Source organism: Hemitrygon akajei, chromosome 13 (genome assembly GCF_048418815.1).
Source record: "Hemitrygon akajei chromosome 13, sHemAka1.3, whole genome shotgun sequence".
NCBI lineage: Eukaryota > Metazoa > Chordata > Chondrichthyes > Myliobatiformes > Dasyatidae > Hemitrygon > Hemitrygon akajei.
The window spans coordinates 80,357,453-80,370,497 of record NC_133136.1 but is presented as its reverse complement, the minus strand read 5'-3'; the positions used below and the strand labels follow the sequence as shown (position 1 = coordinate 80,370,497).

At 41.7% G+C, this 13,045-nt stretch overlaps 1 protein-coding gene across 2 annotated transcripts in view; it reads right to left on the bottom strand.

Annotated features, from left to right (window-relative positions):
- LOC140737996 (protein FAM184B-like) overlaps positions 1 to 13,045 on the bottom strand; it is a 208,738-nt gene that overhangs the window by 53,922 nt on the left and 141,771 nt on the right. For both annotated transcript variants that reach the window (XM_073064943.1, XM_073064941.1), the window contains exons 5-7: positions 3,736 to 3,942; positions 2,076 to 2,186; positions 1,857 to 1,997 (exon numbers count right to left, since the gene is read on the bottom strand). In XM_073064943.1, coding sequence (XP_072921044.1) covers positions 1,857 to 1,997; positions 2,076 to 2,186; positions 3,736 to 3,942 — 459 coding nt within the window. The remainder of the gene's footprint in view (positions 1 to 1,856; positions 1,998 to 2,075; positions 2,187 to 3,735; positions 3,943 to 13,045) is intronic.

Sequence of the window (13,045 nt, the reverse complement as noted above, 5' to 3'; positions counted from 1 at the left end):
TTTCTTCGCCTTTCTTGGCTGGGCTTTTCCTGCCCCTCCCATCACATGATCACATCACATCACATGCTGTGTCTCAGGGAGTCAGCGAACTCTCCATTGCAACTTCTGATTGTCCAGATTGTTCCAGGTAAGTTGAACTTTATTCAGAGGTGAGCCTCAACCATGGGCAGTGCTCCTTTGATTTTTACTCCAGCCCATTAGCCTCTCAGTTCTGTCCAAATTAAAGCGCTGAACGCATTTTAGCTACCATGTGGTATCCCTCTATTGTTATCAATAATAATAGATTTTTTATTCAGTTTGTGCATAACTATGCATACCATCCAATATTAAATTCAATATTTTCAAATTTTCAAGTTTTTATTGACATTTTCTTTTATTAGTTTCCCCTCCCTTCTATAATTGTTTACAGCTTTTGATTTTCTTTCACCATGATATTTTCAATTATTCATTCCAGGTTTAATAATCCTGCTGTTCATTCTTATTTTCTGCAGCATGCTGCTGCTTTAAATACTTCCCATTGCTTTATATACCTTCTCCACGAGGATACTGGTGCCACATCAGTGCGGCAGAGGTTGCCTTTTGCAGAATTTACTCACACTAGAATGCCAGTCCTTCCCTTTTTGCCCAGTGGCAGTTCTCTGTGGCACTGTGGTACAGCTGGTAGAGGTGCTGCATCTGAGCTCCAACAATCAGGGCTTGATTCCAACCTCTTTTGCTGTCTGTGTGGAGTTTGCACTTCCTGTAACTGCGAGGGTTCCTTCAGGGGCTCCAGTTGACCCCCTCATAACAAACAAGTGCAGGTTGGCTCTTAATGGACTACAGTAAAGTATCCTCCATGTGGGGGCAAGCAATAGAAACTGGGGGAATTGATGGGAATGTGGAAAGAATAAGAAAAAAGGGGTCAGTATAAGTTTAGTGTATACAGTATATGGGCATGATGCTGGGAGCAGAAGTGATAAAACAAAGGACCTGTTTCCATGTTACTTTACGGCTGTGTGGCATTTCCAGTTACAAGGGCTAAAAGCAGTCTTGTCTGACTGAGATGAAGATTTGTTTTAGAAAATTATTCAAAGGCACTTACTTGCATTCTGAGCTGAACGTCAAAGCAACACTCATTTATCAACCTTGCACATTGATAAGTGCCTAACCCAATACGCAACTTTGAAAAATTGAATATGTATGAAAAATGACACCCATGCAGTGGAAGTAATCCAGAAAATTGCATCAATTCCAAGTAATTAAGTTTACATAAACACGTGCCTTCAAATGTTGTAATAAACTGCGATTTGACATGGAAGCTGGCTGGATAATTGCCTTTGCTCCAAATGTCATATTTGACACCAGTCCAAGTATCAGTGATTTAAAGATAGCTCATTCCAACATAGTTACTATAAATACTGATCACATTACAAATATGAGCAAGATTTTGTAGCATGTGTCTTGGACTGCAACCATCCTTACTGTTGATCCATTGCCACTGCAATAAACAACTAATTTTAGCTAAATTACCACCTCTGATATCCACACTCACCTGCAGCTCTGATATCCACACTCACCTGCAGCTCTGATATCCACACTCACCTGCAGATCTGATATCCACACTCACCTGCAGATCTGATATCCACACTCACCTGCAGCTCTGATATCCACACTCACCTGTAGATCTGATATCCACACTCACCTGCAGCTCTGATATCCACACTCACCTGCAGCTCTGATATCCACACACACCTGCAGCTCTGATATCCACACTCGCCTGCAGCTCTGATATCCACACTCGCCTGCAGCTCTGATATCCACACTCACCTGCAGCTCTGATATCCACACTCGCCTGCAGCTCTGATATCCACACTCACCTGCAGCTCTGATATCTTGTTGAGTGCCTGTTCCTGATCCTTCAGTACGCTTTCATAACTTGCTTGCAGTTGTGTACAGTGAGGGTCAGGGTGTTCTACGCCTTTATTTCTCTGCTCCATTAAGTTTTCCATCCTAGAAATCTAGAAAGCCAACCAATGTTGAGTAAGAATAAGTATGCTAAGCTGCTTTCACCTGCAGGTAGTTCTGGAGGAACTCACCTGCTGTAGGGAATCCTGAAGTCTATTGTGAAGTACCTCCTTTTCTTTCTCTAACAGACGCCTTTCGTTCTCGACTTTGATGTTAATTTCATCCAGCTGATTTTGTAGTTCCTGCAGTACCAACGTTAGTTATTGTAGATGTAAACCTTACATTATATTTTTGCAGAATTAAATTATTTGAATTAACTGTCTAAAAACAATTTTCCATAACAGTAACTAAAGTAGACAACTGAACCACCCACAGCAAAGGTTACACAGCCTGTATAAAGTATGGTATTAGCTTTCAGGCACTGATGTCTGCTGCAGTAACTACCATGTCTTTTGTTGCTGTAAGATTCACCATGAAATGAACTGTCATAAAAAATCCTGTAATTGAAGTGGGAGGAGTGGTTACCACCTACAGTAATCCTTGAATGTTTTATATCCCTTCAGCTTGATTGGCTTCGATGTTAGTTTTCAAAACCAGACAGGGTAGCACTTGGTTAGAATTAAAACACATCAACGTGTCAGCTTCGACACGGCTCAGCCACAAGCCGTGAATACTATTCCACTGCACACCTGTGACATTTGCAAGTCCCATGCAAACCACAAAATGTGCAGACTGGTAAAGGTCACTTGCAATCTATATGGTCTGGAAATTTATTGCTCAACTATCGGCATCCTTCCTTTGGAAAAGAATATTAATTAATTATTAAACATTTCTTCTACTGGTCTGAGAGAGATAAGGTTTGGATTTCAAAACCAGATTTCATGGTATTTTAAATCCTGTTTTAATTATTTCTTATTTTTATATACATTACCTATAAATTTATTTCTGCATTACTGCAGACTATACTAGTAACTTCACACCATCCTGCTGTTTCGTGCTAATCCTTGTATTTATTGTTGCATTTATTATTACCAGTTTCTTAAGGTTGTCCTAGCTAGAGGATATAACGGGGATAAGCTCCCGCTACCTATAAAATACTTCTGGTGGCATGTAACTCAACTAGCCTCTGACAACCAAGTCTAGCTCTTGGCCTTCAAGTGTGGCTTAGCTATTAAGCCCATCAGAGCTATTTCTACTGACTGGAGAAGGGGCAAAGGCCTGTTACTGGCACCTTAAAACCATGTGCTTTCAGCAGATGGGTCTCATCAGCCATGGCTGGCAGCTCATCTAGGAGAAGGAAAACTCTGATCTCAAACCTCTGCTGCCTTGTGACTATACTCAACCACAGGGAAGGCTTAGGGAGTAAAGTCTGAAGAAAAATCCACAGCTGGAGTCCCCAAGGCAGACCTATGTTGAGTTTAATGCTGACTGGCATCTCCTGTGATGCTACTAGTGCCGAATTGTATCAGTGTATGCCGTTCCTTTAGACTCATTAGCTGTGTGGAGGGGGGAGCCCACTGTATGGCAACAACTTGCTCTCCATATTGTAATGTCACGGTGTGCATAGTGGCTTGTGTATCACGTAGACAGTTGGGAGGCAACCTTGAACAATGGAGGGTCTCATATTATTACCATGCCTGCTGTTTACACTGTGAACTTACCATGAACAATGTACCCTGTTCATTGTACCCTGGTGTCTGTGACATTAAGCTACTCCAATGTGGATCTGAAGCCGTGTTATACAGTACACCAAATGCAGCATAGGTAAGAAAAGCTCAGGCAGCCATGTACCTTCTGCATTCTTTTCCTTTCTAATTCCATCGAGGTCTGTACTGCCTTGATCTCAGTGGTATGCTTCTTTACCAGCTCCTCCAGACCTTTCATCAGCTGCTCCTTCAGACGAAGCTTCTCCTCTTCTGCCACTCGCTTCAGTTTCTTCAGCTCCTCTTCATGCCTCTTATGAAGTTCCTCTTTCTCACGAGCAAGAGCCTCGATAACCTATAAGATAGCAGATTCTGAACTGAACTGCTTCAAGGTGAGATTCCCAGAACTTACTGATTTTATTTCAGATTTCCAGCACCTGTGGTTTTTCGTTGAATAAATGTAACATGGAACTAAAGTATCAGCAACTCATAACAATGTTAATGAACTGAACAGTAACAGCTTATATCACGTAGCCTCCTTAACACAGCAACACGTCCCAAAGCGGGTCACTACAGGGAAAAACAAACAAAATTTGGGCACAACCAACATAAGGAACCAAGCTTTAATCTGTTTCTCCTCCCACAGATACAGCCTAACCTGCTATGAATTTCTAGCATCTGAATATTATTTTTGATTTCCACAGCTCTTGTGTCCATTTGGGTTCATCCTAACAAATTGAAATGCACTGCAAGAATGAGAGGATGAGCTCCCTGGAAATTACTGGTAAATTCTGAGAATTTGGGCAGAGAACTGAGAGTGAGAGGAAACCAAGGTGGAAAGATAGGGACTGAGCAACGTAAACCAAAAGAAGAGAGAAAAACACAAACAGGTGGGAGGAAGATGTACTGGAGAGGAAGAACTCCTGTTGCTGAATGACTGTAATCTACAAGCTCTGGTGTTCATCCTGAAGGTTGAACTTCACCTCCCCAAAATGAAGGTCCAGAATAAGCAAAGTAAACTAGATTTGGATTTGCTTTTATTTATAACTTCTGTAACTTGCTGTGTTTTGCGAAAAGTTATAAAATACTACCTGACTTATATTAGTCTTGTTGAATCAGTGAAATTTACTTGGTTGGAGGCAATACAGCCAGCATAGCAGAATATTTAAAGTTTTAATTCATACAACTTATTTTTAAATCTTTTGATTTTGACTTCCAATTTCTGTTGTTATGAAGCAAATGATAGGTTGCTGGCTCTACATTTTGGGACTCCTTACTGAAAAAGAATGTAGAAGCACATCCAACAAACATAGCCGTGGATGAAGAGCGATGATCATTACTGCTTCCTCGGGGCAATCGTGATGAGCAATAAATAATATGGCAACAATCTTTAAGTGAACAACATACGAATTTTGCCCACTCAGTTATGGTGAAAGTGTTAACATTTGTATGGTAATCTTGTTGGGAGAAGTTCTATTTGATTTCTCTAGTGGTGGAATGAGGACAAAAACTAAAATGGGTCCATGCATAGTAGCACATGATCAAATACACCATGAATGTTGTACTTGTTTGAGTTTTAAATATTGTTAACAAGGATGAAAATCATTAACCAGAATGATCCAGAAGAAAATTTTGATAGTCTCTCATGTAATTTTTGCCTTTTTTCTTTGAGCAGGAGCAGTTTAACAAGACTAAATTAGATTTGACTGATTTGGCCTTTACTGCTTACAAGCGCAATTTAAAATAACCACCATTGATGCTTTAGGTTCTTTGATGTGCATTTGCATCGTGGATGTAAGTTTAACAGGGTGTTTTTCTTTATTACAAATGACATTGCAGAAGAGATGAAGAAATTTCTTCTGGTCATGTCTGTGCCAGGAAGTGAAATAGTTGAAGAATTGGTTAAATTAGCTGAACTAGTGTCCCACACCCAGTACTATAGTGCAAAGAAACACATTTAGCAGCTGGAGTCAGTACCCAGATGAAGGTACTGCTGATGTTGCAGCCAATTCAAGATGGATTACTGAGTTTGAAACTAAACTGGTAAGATATTCCTGTGACTGCATAGTCTGTAGAATCTGGGGCATGGCAGCTGCTCAGCGAGAAGAAACTGAATTTTTTTTAACCAAATGTTTGATATTGCCCAGGCACCAAAGATAGTGACCAAGCAATCATGAAATTTGCAGCACCCCTACCCAGCAAAAGGCTCAGACTGTTGACATGACAGTGCCCAGCTTTTCAGAACCTTTGAGAAAATGAAGAACTGCTTGAAGTGGAAATGTTATGATTGTGCTATCATGTGAAGTGGAGCTAATGTCAAGTCAAGTTTATTGTCATTTTACTATATACATGCATATAATGTACATAACCACATAAAGTATATAGAAATGAGGGGTTTCTCCAACCTAGGCTGTAAAGCACAGTAGTACACTTAATACACGATAACTTATGAAAGTAAGGAAAAAATCTACAGATGAATCACACATAAATAACAAATTAAAGCACATCAATATAAAATATTGTACTGGAACAGATTAACCAATGACACTTCAAATATGATGTGGCAGGGAATTCAGAAGCCTGATGGCCTGGGGGAAGAAGCTGTTTCTCATGCTGACCGTTCTTGTTTTTATGCATCAGTGTCTCCTGCCTGATGGTAGAAAGTCAAAGAGGATGCTGGAAGGATGGCTAAGATCCTTATTAATACTAAGGGCCCTGAGGACACAGCGCTTCTGATAAATGTCTCTGATGGATGGTAGGGAGACCCCTATGATCCTCTCAGCTGTTCTCACTGTCCTTTGTAGGGGCATCTGGTCCGATGTTCGACTGCTCCCAAACCAGATGGAGATGCAACTTGTCAGGATGTTCTCAGTGGTAAAATACAGTTAAGATGGGGAAGGGGGGGAGCCTCGCTTGCCTCAATCTTCTTAGGAAGTGGAGGTGCTGCTGTGTCTTCTTGTTTAGGGAGGTGATATTAAGGGACCAGGTGAGGTCATCATGATCTGAACTCCCAGGAACTTAGTGCACTTAACTCTCTCTGGAGGGGCAGAGGGCGATGGTTTGCCTGCACCTTCCTGAAGTTCACAATGATTTCCTTTGTCTTCTCCATGTTCAGGATTAGATTGTTCTTCTCACACCAATCCACCAGCCACTCAATTTCTTCTCTATACTCCGACTTGTCATCATTCTTGATGAGGCCAACCACTGTTGTGTCAACTGCAAACTTAATGGCATGGTTTGAGCTGAATCCTGTGACACAGTCATGCATCAGCAGTGTGCATATCAGCGGGCTGAACACACAGCCTTGGGGAGCACCAGTGCTTGGCGTAATGGGACTAGAGACATTGCTGCTCACAGGGACTGACTGTGGCCTTACTGTTAAGTCCAGTATCCAGTAGCAGAGGGAGATGTTGAGACCCAGCAAGGACAGTCTCCCCACCAGTTTCTGGGTAATATGGTGTTGAATGCAGAACTGAGTCTATAAACAGCACTGGCATATGAGACCCCATTTTCCAAGTGGGACAGGATAGAGTGGAGGGCAGAGGCTATTGCCTCATCACTGGATCAATTTGAGCAATAAGTGAATTGGAAAGGGTCCAGTGTATCTGGGAGAGAGGCTTTAATGTGTTCCATGACCAGCTGCTCAAAGCATTTTATAATGGTTATTGCTAATGCCACCGGATGCTAGTCACTTAGGTAGGTTACAATTGCATTTTTTGGCACTGGAATGACAGTTGCCACCTTGAAAACTGAGGGGACAATGGATTGTTCCAGAGAAATGTTGACTATATCCATCAGCATCTCTGTCAGCTGAGCTGCGTAGCCTTTCAGAACCCGATCTGGTATATTCTGCCCAGGGTCTTCCACACCTTAGCTTCAGCCAGATGGTGTATCTGATTTCCTAGGGGGTAAGGGTGCCATCCTTGCCAGGTGTACAAGACTTCTCAGGGAGTGAAGCATCCTGGTCATTGACGTGCACGGTAGACTTGTAATCTATAATCCTCTGAATTCCCTGCCATGTGTGCCCTGTGTCTCTGTTATCACAGAAGTAGCTGTAAATTAGAATGCTCCCATTTTGCCTCCCTGATGGAGTGGAACTGTTGCATCCCCGATCTAAAGGCAGCATCACCATCCCACAGCTGTGCATTGACCTCTGCATTAAGCTATTGCTTCTGATTTTCCCTCACGTGGATGTGTTTTGTGATAGTAACATCCTCAGTGCACTTCTCTATGTTGCTGGTCACAGAATCTACATATTCCTCAATGTTAGCATGGTTGCCTGAACATTCTCCAGTTCATATTATCAAAGCAATCCTGCAGTTCAGAGATTGCACCCTCAGGCCAGGTTTTCCCACCCTTAGAACTGGTTTGATCCGTTTGATCACTGGTTTGTATGCTGAAATTAACATTACAGATAAGTGATCTGAGAATCCAATGTGAGCTGCATGGTAGACTTGTAATCCATAATCCTCTGAATTCCCTGCCACGTGTGCCTTAAGGACTGCTTTATAGGCATCTGGTATGTTAGTATAAACCAAGCCTACTATGTTTTCACCTCTGGTAGCAAATTCAACATGCTGGTGGAATTTAGGTAGGACTGATTTTAGGTTTCATGGTTACTTCTGGGGTGCCTAGGCACGACTCAAGTAGCACCAGTACTCTCAATGGATACGATTCAATATTCCCGTTTCAGTCTGATACAGCTAAAAAGCACAACTGCTTACAGGGTCAGTACAGTCAACAAAGATGTCTTAATGCATTTGAACAAACTACTGCTGCTTAAAACCGATGGAAACAACACCAATTGTGGTCGGAAGTGCCCATGGAGGACACCTTGGAGGAACCGCAGGCGTAGATCGGGGTTACAAGTGCGTTTAAGGAAACGGGGTTTTAAACTCCCTATACCGACTATCTTACTGGCAAACGTGCAGTTTCTGGTGAATAAAATCAATGATTCAGCTAGGTGCTGAATCAGAGGGACGTTAGGATCACGTGTGTCACTTGTTTCACGGAACCCTGTTTAACCCCTTCGGTACCAAATGCAGCAATCCAGATCGATGGGTTTAATATATGCCGGCAGGGGAGATCTATAGAGTCTCTGAAAAGCAGAGGTGGAGGAGTATGCCTCATGATCAACTCTTCTTGGTGCACAAATATATCAGTGCTGTCCCAATTCTGCTCACCAGACCTAGAATACCTAGCAGTAAAGTCCTTTCTACCTACCACAGGAGTTCTCTGGGGTCATTTTGGTAGCAGTTTATATTCCACCTCAGGCCAAGCAGGCTTTAGATGATCTGAGTAATGGGATCAACATGCATGAAACAGCACACCCTACCACCCTCACCATCGTTTTGGGAGATTTTAACCAGGCCAGTCTAAAAAAAATCACTATGCATCTACCATCAACAGGTCACTTGTAAAACAGAGGGAACAACACACTGGACCATTGCTACACCACCATCAAGAATGTCTACCATGCTATTCCACGCCCTCACTTCGGGAAGTCTGATCACCTGGCTGTACTTCTACTCCCCGAGTATAGCCAGAGACTGAAGACTGCAGCACCAGCAGTGAGGACCATGAAGGTATGGACAAGGGAAGCACAGGAGTGCCTACAGGACTGCTTTGAATTGGTGGACTGGACTGTATTCAGGGATTCATCTTCGAACCTGGATGAGTAGGCTGCAGTTGTTACCGACTTCATTAAAACCTGTGTGGATGAGTGTGTGCCTACAAAGACTTACTGTACATTCCCAAACCAAAAGCCAATCTTTGAGGCTCTTACTAATCGAGTACCTATCAACCTCTGACTAAAGAAATTCCTCCCCATCTCTGTTCTAAAGAGAAATCCTTTAAATTCTGAGGCTGTGCCCTCTGGTGCTAGACTCCTCCACTACGGCAAACATCCTTTCTACATCCACTATATCTAGGCCATTCAATGTTCAATAGGTTTCAATGAGATCCTCCCCTTATTTTTCTAATCTCCAGCAAGTACAAACCCAGACTCATCAAACGCACCCTTTCATTCCCCAGATCATTCTCATGAACCTCCTCTGGACCCTCTCCAATGCCACATCCTTTGTTAGATAAGGGGCCAAAACTGCTCACTATTCTCTAAATGTGAGCTGACCAATGCCTTATAAAGCCTCAGCATTACATCTTTGCTTTTATAGAGTCATGGAGTCATAGAAAAGTACAGCACAGAATCAGGCCCTTCAGCCCATCTAGTCCATGCCAAACCATTTAATCTGTCTACTCCCATCGACCTGCACCCAGACCATAGTTCTCCATACCCCTACCATTCATGTACCTGTCTAAACTTCTCTGAAACGTTGAGATCAAGCTTGCATGCACCACTTGCACTGGCAGCTCATTCCAAATTCTCGTGACCCTTTAAATTTCCTTTCACGTTCCCTTAAAACTTGTCATCTTCAACCCATGACCTCTGGTTGTAGTCCCAACCCAACATCAGTGCAAAAAGCCTGCTTGCACTTGCCTTATCTAAACCCCTCAGAATTTTATATACCTCTATCAAATCTCCCCTCAATCTTCTACTTTCTAAGGAATAAAATCCTAACCTATTCAATCTTTCCTTAGAACTTAGGTCCTCCAGGCCCAGCAACATCCTTGTAAATTCTCTCTGTACTTTTTCAACCTTATTTACATCTTTCCTGTAGGTAGGTGACCAAAATAGTGCACAATACTCCAAATCAGGCCTCACCAACGTCTTATATGACTTCAACCTAACATCTCATCTCCTGTATTCAATACTTTGATTTATGAAGGGCAAAGTGCCAGAAGCTTTCTTTATGACCCTACCTCCCTGTGCTGCCACTTTCAATGAATTACGGGCTTGTATTCCCACATCCCTTTGATGTACCACACTCCTACCATTCACTGCATAAGACCTAACCTCACAATGGTCTGCTTTAAATTCCATCTGCCATTTTTAGTCCATTTCCCAAGCTCTGATTGTCTTCCTCAGTGTCCACTACACTCCTAATCTTGGTATCATTCACAATTTGATGATCCAGTTAACCACATTATTATCATTGATATAGAATACAAACAACAAAGGACCCAGCACTGAACCCTTTGGCACTCTACTAGTCAACCATCTACTACCACTTTCTGGCTTCTACCACAAAGACAATGTCTAATCTAGTTTACTATCTCATCTTGAATGCCGAGTGACTGAATCTTCTTGATCAACCTCCTAAGTGGAACCTTATCAGATGCCTTGCTAACATTCATGTAGACAGCATACACTGCCATGCCTTTTTCAACCTTGCTGGTAACTACCTGGAAAAAATCTTTAAGATTGGTTAGACACAAAGCCATGTTGACTATCCCTAATCAGCCCATGTCTTTCCAAATACTCATATATCTGGTCCTTTAGAATACCTTCCAATAATTTTCCCACTACTGATGTCAAGCTCACCAGCATATAACTGCTTATTTTTAGAGCCTTTCTTATACTGCGGAACAACATTGCCTATCCGCCAATCTTCCAATACTTCGCCTGTTGCTAATGATTGATTTTAATATCTCTGCTAGGGCCCCCACAATTTCTGCAGGCCTCCCACAGAATCTGAGAAATCACCTTGTCAGACCCTGGGGATTTATCCACCCTAATTTGCCTCAGGTACAGGGTCAATGACCTTGTTGCTACTTTGCCCCACTTCTAAAGTGTCCATCTCTTGAGTAAATACAGATGTGAAAAATCAATTTAAAATCTCCTCCATCTCTTTTGGCTCCATGCATAGATTACCATTCTAATCTTCCAGAGGACTAGTTCTGTCCCTTGCAATCCTTTTGCTCTTAACATATCTGCAGAATTGCTTGGGATTCTCCTTCACCTTGTCTGCTAGGGCAATCTCATACCTTCTGTTAACCCTCCTCTTAAGTGTTCTCTTACATTTCTTATACTCCATTAGTACCTCATTTGTTCCTACCTGCCTATACTTGCTATGCACCTCCTTTTTGTTTCTTAACCAGGGTCTCAATATCTCTTGAAAGCCAAAGTTTCCTAAATGTGTTACCTTTATCTTTTATTCTGATAGGCAAAAATAAGCTTTGTACTTTCAAAATTTCACTTTTGAAAGCCTCACACTTACTAAGTATACCTTTGCCACAAAATAGTCTGTCCCAATCCACGCTCTGATATCATCAAAATTGGCCTTTTTTCAATTTAGAATCTCAACCTGTGGACCAGAGCTACCTTCTTCCATAGTTACTTTGAAACTAATCGCATTATGATCACTAGATGCAAAGTGTTCCCCTACAACTTCTGTCAGCTGCCTTGTCTCATTCCCTAATATTCTAGTCCTTTCGAAATGAATGTTAAAATTGCATTTGCCTTCCTTACCACCGACTCAACCTGCAAATTAACCGTCAGGGAATCCTGCATGAGTATTCCCAAATCTTGTCTGACACCTTGGTCCTGCTACAATTAGGCCACTCTCACATTGGAGGAGCAACACCTCAAATTCTGCCTGGCTAATCTCCAACCAGACCACATCGATTTCTCTAACTTCTGGTCATTTCTAACCCTTCCCCCTCCTCTCTTTCTCCATTACCCATTCTGACTTCCCTTCTCATCACTTGCCTATCATCTCGCACTGGTGCCCCTCCTCCTTCCCTTTTTCCCCAAGGTTCACTCTCGTCACAAAACAACACATTTCACAACATATGCCAGTGATATTAAACCTGATTCTGATATCAGTACACGTATAGGGTTAGCCCAATGGATAACTTGCACATCAATTCAAACTTTCTGATGAGCAGAACACAAATTCTTTACAAACTTATCACAACATTAAACAAGAAAAATAACTCAAGCTTGAGAATAGCGCTCAATATGCAACTTATTTTTTTTATTCATTCTTTTGGAATCAGGGAGTCACCAGTAAGGCCAGCAGTTATTCTTTTCTCATTGTTGCCATCAAGGAGGAGGAACAGGAGTCTGAAGACACACACTCAGTGTTTTAGGAATAGCTTCTTCCTCTCCACCATCAGATTTCTAAATGAACACTACCTCACTACTTTTAGTTCTCTTTTTGCACTACTTATTTAATTCTTTTATGTATATTTCTTATTGTAATTCACTGTTTCTTTATTATTATATGCTGCAATGTGCTGTTGCTTCATACCAACAAATCTCATGACATATACCCGATTCTGATTGTCGAAAATTTTATCTTGTGACCAGGAATGGATGAGAAGCTAGGGAACACTATGAAGGAGTATAAGCAACGTCAAGAAAATTTCAAGCATCCAAAAATAATTTCAGTTGCTGGATTTAGCTGAAGAAACCAAGGACTATCTCAGCACATATCAAGAAGGCTCTCAATGTAGTTAACATAAAATATATTCCACTGTCCGAATATAAACAAATAGATGGGTATAGATTAAAGTTAGTTGTCAGTCTGACGGAAATGTGCAGTTTGCAGGCAATT